The 12637-nt window shown below is 43.1% G+C and overlaps 1 protein-coding gene across 1 annotated transcript in view; it reads right to left on the bottom strand.

Moving 5' to 3' along the window:
• LOC118366927 (inactive phospholipase C-like protein 1) overlaps positions 1-12302 on the bottom strand; it is a 163286-nt gene extending 150984 nt beyond the window's left edge. The window contains exon 1 of the mRNA XM_052493692.1: positions 11141-12302. Within this exon, the coding sequence (XP_052349652.1) occupies positions 11141-11317 (177 nt within the window). The 5' untranslated portion in view covers positions 11318-12302. The remainder of the gene's footprint in view (positions 1-11140) is intronic.
• Positions 12303-12637: the final 335 nt, after the last annotated feature.

Raw genomic sequence — 12637 nt, 5'->3', positions numbered from 1 at the left:
AGTGTAATGTTTACTGTTAATCTTTTATTGTGTATTGTTTTTGTTTATGATCTATTTCACTTTCTTTGGCAATGTAAATATATTTTTCCCATGCCAATAAAACCCCTTCAATTGAAATTGAGAGACAAAGAGAGATAGAGAGAGAGAAACAGTGGGAGAGAGAGACACAGAGAGAGAGAAACTGTGAGAGAGTTAACCTCTTGCTCCTACCTGGCACGCAGGCGTCCCATCTAGACATCTGGAAATGCAAATGCGCTACGCTAAATGCTAATAGTACTAGTTAAAACTCAACCGTTCATTAAAATACACATGCAGGGTATTGAATTAAAGCTACACTCGTTGTGAATCCAGGCAACAAGTCAGATTTTTAAAATGCTTTTCGGCGAAAGCATGAGAAGCTATTATCTGATAGCATGTAACACCCCAAAAGACCCGCAGGGGACGTAAACAAAATAATTAGCATAGTCGTCGCTACACAAACCGCACAAATAAAATATAAAACATTCATTACCTTTGACCATCTTCTTTTTTGGCACTCCTAGATGTCCCATAATCACTATTGGGTCTTTTTTTCGATTAAATCGGTCCATATATAGCCTAGATATCGATCTGTGAAGACTGTGTGATAAACGATAACGATTTCCCGTCTGGAAATAATGTCCGGGTAAATCCCAACCAAAATATCCGGTCGGAGACCGGTTGAAATGTGCTGCCTTGTGTCTGTTTGACCAAGAAACAAATTGTAGGCAAATGACAAGACTCTAGACAACGTGTGGAAGCTGTAGGTATTGCAACCTCAGCCCCATTAAATGTGGTTCACCTTTATCAATGGGTTCAAGTCGCGCATGGATATATTTTTCCATTTTCAGTGATCAGATTTTCCTGCACTTTTCGATGAAACGCACGTTCTGTTATAGTCACAGCCGTGATTTAACCAGTTTTATAAACGTTGGAGTGTTTTCTATCCACACATACTAATCATATGCATATACTATATTCCTGGCATGAGCAGCAGGGCGCTGAAATGTTGCACGATTTTTAACAGAATGTTCGAAAAAGTAGGGGGTAGGAGTAACAGGTTAAAGGTGGGATACTCCTGTGTCTGAATCGAAGCCCAGCAAGTTCAGCAGCCGATGTCAAACAAAAACAATGTTTGCCGGATCAGGTGTGGCCAATTAGTGGGTGCGGCCAACACACCTGAACACACTTAACAAGATTGAGGATATAGAGAGTCTGTTGATGCTGGGAATGGAATGTATATGTTTTTAAATAACATTCTTAGAATGTTACTAATGTTTTCTTGTGGTTTTTACTAAGAACAAAAAGTATGTTCTGAGAACATGACTTTAAATAGAACCACGAGGAAACATTATGCTGATGTACTGAAATTCCTACAGAAGAACGTTATTTATTAACATTCTCTGAACTATTTGAGAACATTCCCAATGTCAAACCAGTTGGATGATGTTCCTAGAACATTTGTCAACATTTTTTTAAATGTAACCATGTTTGAACTTTTAGGAAACGTTCTGTTAAAGTAATGAAATACCAAGAAAATAATGTTCCTTAAATATGCTGAGAATGTTCCAAAGCCAAGCAACTTTCCTGCACCGTTCCCAGAAAGTTGTGGGAAGGTATGAAAAATAATCCTTGGACAACCACTCTATCACCAACTCTAAGAAACATTTGGTTCTCAGAACATTATGTGCTAGCTGGGATGTCTACACAGAGTTTGGAAGGGCAAGGCAGAAACAAGAGGCATTATAATAATCCAGATTAATTTGATCCAAGACTGACTCGCAGGCCAGGCAGCGGAAGACACAGAGAACATGAAGGAATCGATTATTCCTATTAATCCTTTCGTTGTCCCAGTCCACACACACACACACACACACACACACACACACAGGGTGAGAGCGTATCTGTATGCTTTCCCAGGGCAACAAGTTGAAATCCTCCCTTAATAGATACATCTGTCTGTTTGCTGAAGCATTTTAGTGTGAGTGGCTTTTCCCAAGGGCAGAGTGTGTGTAGTGGATCATAGTGTATTTCAGACAGCCCAGTCAGTCCAATTGGTAAGGTCACAATATTGGACATGTTGCATATTTATCTTCTTCTGTTGTGGATGTTTCTAGGCACCTGGAACTATGGTTACTAGTGAAATGGCAGACAGAGACACAGTGTGACCAGTGTAGCCAGCTAGTGTAACTTTCTGGTCATCTAGTGCCTGATCATGTGAATGACTGACTTTTGTTCTATTTTTCTGTCTACAGTGAGAGAGTGACAGGAAGGCTAAGGTGTAGTACCTCTGAACAGAACACTACCTTTGCACAGACCTCAACTAGCACATTTGGTTCTTTGGAAGTTGTGGGAATGTACATTTTTTGTTTCCCATTAGAACAAAGTCATAATTTCCTGACCGGTAAAACGTAAAAGTTTGTTAAACATTGTGAGAAGGGAAGTGAACATTTCACCTGTCCTGGCCACGTTCATTTTTATGTTGCAGGGAGGTTCTGAGAACGTTTTACTAGGGTTCACTGAACGTTTTCCTGGGAGGTTTAATTAATGTTCTGGGAACGGAAATTATGGGTTATTTGAAGGTAATTAAATCATGTTTGGAGAACATTCTCTAAATGTGGTGAATGTTTTGAACAAAATGTAAAGGTTTCAATGAGACTTTTAATTACAATGGTAGCTTATTTTGGGTTAACTATGTTGAACTCCAAGCAAAGATAGGACGCATGAAAATGAATTGAATTAATTTATGCAAACACATTTCTTTTTTATTGTGTCATGGCATCAGTGAGATATCAAACAGACCCGATTTCAAAAGGGGAGACAATTAGTGGGAACGGCCAACACACCTGAACAAGATAGAAGATAGAGTTTAGTTGATGCTGAGAACAGAATGTACTGTAGGTTTTAATTAAGAGTCAATTGGCGCATCCCCATCAAAATCTGTCAGTTTAAGCTAGAGATATCTGTTTTTTGCATGGGCTGTGTCTCAATCCACCACATCTGCCTATGTCGGCCTTCTGCATGGGCTGTGTCTCAATCCACCACATCTGCCTATGTCGGCCTTCTGCATGGGCTGTGTCTCAATCCACCACATCTGCCTATGTCGGCCTTCTGCATGGGCTGTGTCTCAATCCACCACATCTGCCTATGTCGGCCTTCTGCATGGGCTGTGTCTCAATCCACCACATCTGCCTATGTCGGCCTTCTGCATGGGCTGTGTCTCAATCCACCACATCTGCCTATGTCGGCCTTGTGCATTGACGGTAGAAGGTGGCTGAGCTACAGCGGAGTTCGTCAGACCATGAGACATCCCGAAAATCTGTGTTCTCAAAGAAAACGTCTGTAGCATCCGAACGATTTGGCCTACAAACTAATATGACCACTCAATTTCAACATTGCAAATAACAACATTTTAACTTGGTGGAAAAGGAAGACCTACATACTGCTTTATGTATTCGTGTAGAGGGATTATAAGACTCTAGCATTAGATCAACTGGGTGGGCGGCTTTTATGAGCACTGGAGTAAATGGTGAGTGAATGGTAACCACATGGCTCTTCACTACATTTACATTTACATTTAAGTCATTTAGCTCTTATCCAGAGCTATACACCTTATGACAACCAGTGGAACAGCCACTTGCATCTAAATCTTGTTGTTCCTTTACCCTATCCTAGGTATTCCTTGAAGAGGTGGGGTTTCAGGTGTCTCCGGAAGGTGGTGATTGACTCCGCTGTCCTGGCGTCGGTTTGTTCCACCATTGGGGGCCAGAGCAGCGAACAGTTTTGACTGGGCTGAGCGGGAACTGTACTTCCTCAGTGGTAGGGAGGCGAGCAGGCCAGAGGTGGATGAACGCAGTGCCCTTGTTTGGGTGTAGGGCCTGATCAGAGCCTGGAGGTACTGAGGTGCCGTTCCCCTCACAGCTCCGTGGCGAGCACCATGGTCTTGTAGCGGATGCGAGCTTCAACTGGAAGCCAGTGGAGAGAGCGGAGGAGCGGGGTGACGTGAGAGAACTTGGGAAGGTTGAACACCAGACGGGCTGCGGCGTTCTGGATGAGTTGTAGGGGTTTAATGGCACAGGCAGGGAGCCCAGCCAACAGCGAGTTGCAGTAATCAAGACGGGAGATGACAAGTGCCTGGATTAGGACCTGCGCCGCTTCCTGTGTGAGCAGGGTCGTTCTGGGATGTTGTAGAGCATGAACCTATACCAGATAGCACATTTGGTTCCTTGGAAGTTGTGGGAACGTTCATTTTGGTTTCCCATTGGTTCTAGGAATGAAACCTTACCGGTAAAACAGAAACATTTTTAAATGTTCTGAGAACGGAAGTGATCATTTCTCCTGTTCTGGGAACATTCATCTTTAGGTTGCAGGGAGGTTCTGGGAACACCTTACTATGTTTCCCTGGAATGGTTCCCTATGGAAAGATGAGATTCTCACAAACACGACGGTGTTCTCAGTTTTGCTCTACAACCTCCACAAGTGTCAAGGAACTAGTCTGAAGGTAACCCGGTTCCGGTTTTAAAAAGTATGGAGGTAGTTTTGTGCAAACAAAAAAATGGGTTGAATATGTGTCCAAAAAACATATTTCCTGAGCTATCTTATCTCCTACCACGAAGAACCCCTGCAGAAAACATTATGCTGAAGTACTGAAATTCCTGCAGAAGAATGTTGCTTCTTAACGTTCTCTGAACGTTCTCAGAATATTACTTTAAACAGAACCACGACGAAATCTGTAGGAGAAGTTATGCCCTAGTACTGAAATTCATACAGACATTTTTTGTTTCTTAACGTTCTCAGGAACAATTTGGGAACATTACTTACTGCAAAATAGCGGAGGGTTGTCAAATTTTTTAGGGGGAGGGTTGTGTGATTTTTTAAATTGTGAATAGGGGCGGGCAATGCATTTTTCCCTGGTTTACATTTGTTCTTTTGCAGGTTTTACTACATAATTTCTTCCATCCTAGCCAAATGTCCTCATCTGCTTGCATGCACCTCCCCTATATGTTTTGGTTCTTCCCTTATGCACTACGCTTTTCCCCCCGCTGACTTTTACTATGTCACAGGTCAATATAGTCTACCAGTCTGTCTATCCTGCCCTCTATCCACCATTCATAGTGACAATAGGGGTAGGTGGTGTGTTTGTCCAGATCTGCAATAGGCTAACTAGCAATCATACCATACATGAAATCATTCAAAGCTGCATACATGTTAAATATGAATCCACAAGAACAAATAGGAATAGCTGATATAGGCAGCAGAGAGGCCAGGTGCAGCATTGTGCATGAAAGAACAGTGAAGACAAAAAGCTCCCATAATTATCTTGTTAGGGGCAATACAATTAGCCTACCTAGACTAGTCTACAACACAACAATGCAATGAATAACTGTATTACTGTTCTCAAGTGAGAACTCTAGGCTGCAGTGAAAATGGCAGTTGAATAACAGCGCAACAGCCCTGTTAACTGAATGTTTCATTTGTATCAGTTGTGGGTCTACTCTCGACAGTTTATATGTCTAGAAAGGTACAGTACCAGGCCAGTCTGGCTGTATTTTTACTTCTGATACTAAGATGCTCTGTCTGTTGCAGATCATCATTCTCCCAAGTCGTCCTATAATAACCTGGCAGGCCCCGTTTTTCAGGAAAGCTTAAGGTGCGCTCTGCCTCCTCTCCAATCCAAGCAGCTTTTCCACACACCTAGAACCTAACGCTTCAATATAGTCTAACTTTTCAAATGTTTTACCTTTTATATGTGGTGTAAACACAACCAGTCACAATGTTTTAATCTGATTAGGCTTCAAAAGCCTCCTGTAAGCATGTACACGTTTGTCAAAAATATAATTCCAGCATCCTCAACATGGCCTGACATTAACCAGGTTTCCATCCAACCTTTTTATGCAAGTAAAGTACTTCGGATAAAAAATGTCACGACATCTTGGGAAAGCATGCAGTTTATTAAGAAACACATTAAATATATTATGATGAACTTCACAGGGTGGTGAAAGTGCAGTGATGAGCTAGATGCTCCTTTCCAATAAATATCGAGGATCTTATTCTGGTGACATGATGATCGGTGCTTGGCTGCCGATTGACAAATAAAATGATCTGGCACGTTTATCCATAATAATCACATTATATAGTAGGCTACACCTGCACTGTATCTGCGAGCTGTTGGCTAGCGCGCACGCGCCAATACTAGAGAGGTTACATTCGCTATACTTAGGCCTGCAGTTTAAAATGCGATGGAAACCCATTTAATTTGTATTTTTTATTCGGAAAATGGGAATTTAACTATAAAATACATTTTTTATGCACTACGTATTTACTCATAGAGTTGTATCCGCAACAAGTCAATTGGATGGAAACAACTGATGGGAAAATGCGCGTATTGTTTTTATGCAGATTTTAGAATATTCGCATGGAAATCTGTCGCCAATTGGATGGAAACCTATAGACACCCTAAAGACAAGTGTTCTAGTCCAGTGTCACTTTGATTAGTCCTGCACATCGTGGTTCACCAGCAGCCCTAAACATCTAAAGAATAAGCTACAGACCAGCCAAAACAAGAATTGTAAACTCCCCTCTCATACTCATCTGGAGATCGAGCATTTTTTGGTCTGTTTTTTTGCCTAGCATTTTTTTGTCTAATGAATCTGTATGTCTGTCATTGTATATGTATTTATGTAAAAATAGGGACCACAATGGAAGTAAATACCAGACTTTATTGTGCAATCCTGGGTAACTTTTAAAAATCTTTGTACTGTGTGTATATACGTAAATATTTTTGTTGTTTTTACTGACAAATAAAACCAATCAATCAATCCAAACTGTGCAGCGGCCATTTGATGAATGGAATGAGACATCTATTACAAAACACACAAAAAATCCAATGACATTCGGAGATTGTCAAGCCAGGCCTTCAATACTGGGTAAACCCACAAGGTAAGGAGGGATGTATTTTCTGTTTGTCCAGATTGACATAATATGATTTCATAAGTGTCAAAGGCTTTTATTGACAATTACATGAAGTTGATGCAAAGAGTCAATATTTGCAGTGTTGACCCTTCTTTTTCACGACCTCTGCAATCCGCCCTGGCATGCTGTCAATTAACTTCTGGGCCACATCCTGACTGATGACAACCCATTCTTGCATAATCAATTCTTGGAGTTTGTCAGAATTTGTGGGTTTTTGTTTGTCCACCCGCCTCTTGAGGATTGACCACAAGTTCTCAATAGGATTAAGGTCTGGGGAGTTTCCTGGCCATGGACCCAAAATATCAATGTTTTGTTCCCCCCAGCCAATTAGTTATCACTTTCGCCTTATGGCAAGGTTCTCCATCATGCTGGAAAAGACATTGGTCGTCAACAAACTGTTCCTGGATGTTTGGGAGAAGTTGCTCTCGGAGGATGTGTTGGTACCATTCTTTATTCATGGCTGTGTTCTTAGGCAAAATGATGAGTGAGCCCACTCCCTTGGCTGAGAAGCAACCCCACACATGAATGGTCTCAGGATGCTTTACTGTTGGCATGACACAGGACTGATGGTAGCGCTCACCTTCTCTTCTCCGGACAAGCTTTTTTCCGGATGCCCCAAACAATCGTAAAGGGGATTCATCAGAGAAAATGACTCTACCCCAGTCCTCAGCAGTCCAATCCCTGTACCTTTTGCAAAATATCAGTCTGTCCCTGATGTTTTTCCTGGAGAGAAGCGGCTTCTTTGCTGCCCTTTTTGACACCAAGCCATCCTCCAAAAGTCTTCGCCTCACTGTGCGTGCAGATGCACTCACACCTGCCTGCTGCCATTCCTGAGCAAGCTCTGTACTGGTGGTGCCCCGATCCCGCAGCTGAATCAACTTTAGGAGACGGTCCTGGCGCTTGCTGGACTTTCTTGGGCGCTCTGAAACCTTCTTCAGAGCGCCTTCTTCTCCTTGAACTTCTTGATGATCCGATAAATTGTTGATTTAGGTGTAATCTTACTGGCAGAAATACCCTTGTCTGTGAAGCCCTTTTTGTGCAAAGCAATGATGACGGCACGTGATTCCAAGCACCACCCTCCTATTGAAGCTTCCAGTCTGTTATTCAAACTCAAACAGCATGACAGAGTGATCTCCAGCCTTGTCCTTGTCAACACTCACAACTGTGTTAACGAGAGAATCACTGACATGATGTCAGCTGGTCCTTTTGTGGCAGGGCTAAAATGCAGTGGAAATGTTTTGGGGGGGATTCAGTTCATTTGCATGGCAAAGAGGAACTTTGCAATTCATCTGATCACTCTTCATAATATTCTGGAGTATATGCAAATTGCCATCATACAAACTGAGGCAGCAGACTTTGTGTTACTATGTGTCATTCTCAAAACTTTTGGCCACAACTGTAGTGTAAAGAAACATTTGAAACAAATTGTTATTTGTGGTCGTAAACATTATTTTGAGTTAATTCTATGTGCAATTTATTTTACAAGGAGAGGGTCATGTGAAAATATTTGAAATGTTGGGGAGGGGGGTGCATGTTTTGGGGGTGACACCTTGAGTAACCTAGTTTCCCTAAACAACCAAGTCCAGTTCATTAGCCAGGTTCCTATCAGAATTCCCCATCCTTCCTTCCCTCCCTCCCTCCCTCTGTTCCCTTCCCTCCCCGCCTGTCACTGACATCCCTCTCATCCTCTCCTCTCTCCATCTGTCCATCACTCGTGACACTTCCTGTCAATAGGACAAAGAGAGGTCTCTGTTGGCACAATCAACACATCAGTGCCTCTCAGCTGGGAGGTACACACACACAGACAAACTGGAGTATGGAGCCTCCCTATAAGGAAGACACACTAACATAACATAAATGTAGAAATGTAGCAAGGTTACTCCACTATAATAATTCCATTGTGCGTAATGGCACGGATTAGGCACAGATTTGCCATGTGAATACGAATGTGTGATGCGCTGTGTGGACCTGAACTGAGATTACCAGGCGCATGGCATGGAATGTGCGGTGTTGTTTGGAGTAGGTGTTGTTCCAGAGTAGGTGTTGTTCAGAGTAGGTGTTGTTCAGAGTTGGTGTTGTTCAGAGTAGGTGTTGTTCAGAGTAGGTGTTGTTCCAGAGTAGGTGTTGTTCAGAGTAGGTGTTGTTCAGAGTAGGTGTTGTTCAGAGTTGGTGTTGTTCAGAGTAGGTGTTGTTCAGAGTAGGTGTTGTTCAGAGTAGGTGTTGTTCAGAGTTGGTGTTGTTCAGAGTAGGTGTTGTTCAGAGTAGGTGTTGTTCAGAGTAGGTGTTGTTCAGAGTTGGTGTTGTTCAGAGTAGGTGCAGTTCAGAGTAGGTGTTGTTCAGAGTAGGTGTTGTTCCAGAGTTGGTGTTGTTCAGAGTAGGTGTTGTTCAGAGTAGGTGTTGTTCAGAGTTGGTGTTGTTCAGAGTAGGTGTTGTTCCAGAGTAGGTGTTGTTCAGAGTAGGTGTTGTTCAGAGTAGGTGTTGTTCAGAGTTGGTGTTGTTCAGAGTAGGTGTTGTTCAGAGTAGGTGTTGTTCCAGAGTAGGTGTTGTTCAGAGTAGGTGTTGTTCAGAGTAGGTGTTGTTCAGAGTAGGTGTTGTTCAGAGTAGGTGTTGTTCAGAGTAGGTGTTGTTCAGAGTAGGTGTTGTTCAGAGTTGGTGTTGTTCAGAGTAGGTGTTGTTCAGAGTAGGTGTTGTTCAGAGTAGGTGTTGTTCAGAGTTGGTGTTGTTCAGAGTAGGTGTTGTTCAGAGTAGGTGTTGTTCCAGAGTAGGTGTTGTTCAGAGTAGGTGTTGTTCAGAGTTGGTGTTGTTCAGAGTAGGTGTTGTTCAGAGTAGGTGTTGTTCAGAGTAGGTGTTGTTCAGAGTAGGTGTTGTTCAGAGTTGGTGTTGTTCAGAGTAGGTGTTGTTCAGAGTAGGTGTTGTTCAGAGTTGGTGTTGTTCAGAGTAGGTGTTGTTCAGAGTAGGTGTTGTTCCAGAGTAGGTGTTGTTCAGAGTAGGTGTTGTTCAGAGTTGGTGTTGTTCAGAGTAGGTGTTGTTCAGAGTAGGTGTTGTTCAGAGTAGGTGTTGTTCAGAGTTGGTGTTGTTCAGAGTAGGTGTTGTTCAGAGTAGGTGTTGTTCAGAGTAGGTGTTGTTCCAGAGTTGGTGTTGTTCAGAGTAGGTGTTGTTCAGAGTAGGTGTTGTTCAGAGTTGGTGTTGTTCAGAGTAGGTGTTGTTCCAGAGTAGGTGTTGTTCAGAGTAGGTGTTGTTCAGAGTTGGTGTTGTTCAGAGTAGGTGTTGTTCAGAGTAGGTGTTGTTCAGAGTAGGTGTTGTTCAGAGTAGGTGTTGTTCCAGAGTAGGTGTTGTTCAGAGTAGGTGTTGTTCAGAGTTGGTGTTGTTCAGAGTAGGTGTGGGCGGCGTCACAGATTGAATGAACAATGTGTAGCCTATATTCTTTGGTGCATAGTAGGAAATATTTTGGGCATAAACACAGTTAAAATCACAACGATACCATATGGTAGTAGTAGTAGTTATTTTGAGTGCGTACTGAGTGAGTAAATTATGCTGTGCATGACTGAAGTGAGTGACACCTGCTGATGCCTACATTGTATATCCAAAGAGACCAATAGACTTTGGCTACGTAATTTCAGTTTCACAACACTATTATAGCCCATCGCACCCTGCACGTTTCTCTCCTTGAAAAATAGATCACTTTCTTATAAGTCCTCAACAACAATTGTCATCCAGTGTGAGGTACTACGTCTGAGAACCAAATTGAGACCACCTCTGAAGAGTAGCATACATGGCATTTGTCTGATGCTTGTTCGCACGCTAATGTAATCACAACCCTCTGTAGCTTATCCTACTTCTATTAACTATTGGCAGTCCTTTATCCGGCGGCTCCATGTCCAGTGTCTGTTGCAGAGATATTAGAAGTAGATGAATAGACATTATGAATATTGCAATGGGAGACTCCAGTGCGTCTATTAGGCCTAGCCTATGGGTTTTCAATATACAGCCTGGGTATTTGGTTTCCTTTGGGTGAACTATGGTAAACTATTGGCTAAGGGAAAGGCAGGCGCTTGTGTTTGACAGGTCTGTTAACCGAAATCGGTCAGATAGATGTGCCAGTGTCATTACATGTAGCCTCAACAATCACCTCAATAAACGAATCTCTTACCTTGATGATGCTGCTCCTGCGGGGGGCCGCCCTCACTGCCTCCAGGACGATGGTATCGTTGTCCTGGCCGGGGAGGATGACTCCGCTCCGCCTCCCCGTCCTGGACGCTCTCGGCGGGATGATCTCAGGAGCTCCATCATCGCACAGACCGTCCCCATAATGCTCTTGCTCCGACATCTTCTCAACAGAAGCCCAAGTTCAAGTTTCAGGTTAGGAAATCACAAAATGTTACGTATTGCCTCGGAGTAAGTCTGCGTTGGTCGTTGTTTTTTTATGGGTGCCATTTATTTACAGAAGTGCCCGGGTATTGAGGGGTCTGCTGCGCCTTTCCAAAAACATTAAATCACGGAACCGGACTCCAGCTCATCTGGCCTCGGGCGATTCCGTTAGTCCGTTAGAGCGTCCCCGGTCCGGCAGTCGGGTAGGTGAATTACTTAAATGTCCTTAATTATGCCGAAAGTCCATCACATCCAGTCTCATGTTCGCTCTCCAGTGTCCACAAAGTCGACCTGACTTGTATATCCTACTATCTGGTATAGAATCAAAGGATTGGGTGGGGAACACCCACTATAGACAATCGGAAATGTGCCCTGTTGGGAAATCAAAACACCACTGACACGCGCAGACTTAAATGTAAATTGGTTTTGATAACGGGTTTACCTAAAATACTATGCATTCCAGAGGGACGTGTTTTTCGCGCAACAAGTCCGATCAGTTTCACAGATTGGCAGCATCAGCCCTACCTCTCCATGAAAGAAAGCGCTGTCCTGGATGCTTCCAACAAAGCTTTTTCACACACAATGATAGGTGAACATTGGGAAGAGGAAACTTCGCAATAAAAATCGTTAAAAACAACTGATCTATTTAGGTGTAGGTTACCCAAAGTAGCTTACTCAGTCTGCCTTACCATCACCGACACAGTTACCAAAGTGCAAGGCAGTAAACTTTACGCTGTGATATTTGGTGTTCTGTTAGGGAGAACAATACTTATTTATATTACATAGTTCCGTACATTGACTGAGATCTCAAAGTACCCCAAAACTGCTAATCGCTTATAGTCAGTCTGCAACAGCCGATGTTGACGAGAATGAGGAACACAACTGACAGTTACAACGCCTCTACTCCTCCCCACCTCTCTGCCCCTGCCCTCCCTCCTATCCTAGAAATCATGATTGACGCGTCCTGCGACCAATACACACAGGTATTTGGCACTCGTAGCGAAAAAGGGCACGCAGTTAACGTACCCAAACTCGTGGATGGGTGGAGTCAGAATTCGCGGGCTCTGGAATGCCTCACGTGTTGGAAACGTTCCAGATGTTCTTGTGGCGAGGAGAGGGTTTGGAACAGCAGAACACAGGAACAGCAAGGAGGGTCTCACTCGAGCAGGATTCCTCAACTGGCGGCCTGCAGGCTGAATTTGGCCCACGGGTGATTCTATTTATTTATTGTTGGACACAAATGACTGTAAAAACAGCCGCAAATCCAAGTGATTTTCGT

Source organism: Oncorhynchus keta, chromosome 34 (assembly GCF_023373465.1).
Source record: "Oncorhynchus keta strain PuntledgeMale-10-30-2019 chromosome 34, Oket_V2, whole genome shotgun sequence".
Classification (NCBI taxonomy): domain Eukaryota; kingdom Metazoa; phylum Chordata; class Actinopteri; order Salmoniformes; family Salmonidae; genus Oncorhynchus; species Oncorhynchus keta.
Note: the sequence above shows the minus strand (reverse complement) of the source record. Positions and strands in the feature narration are given on the sequence as shown.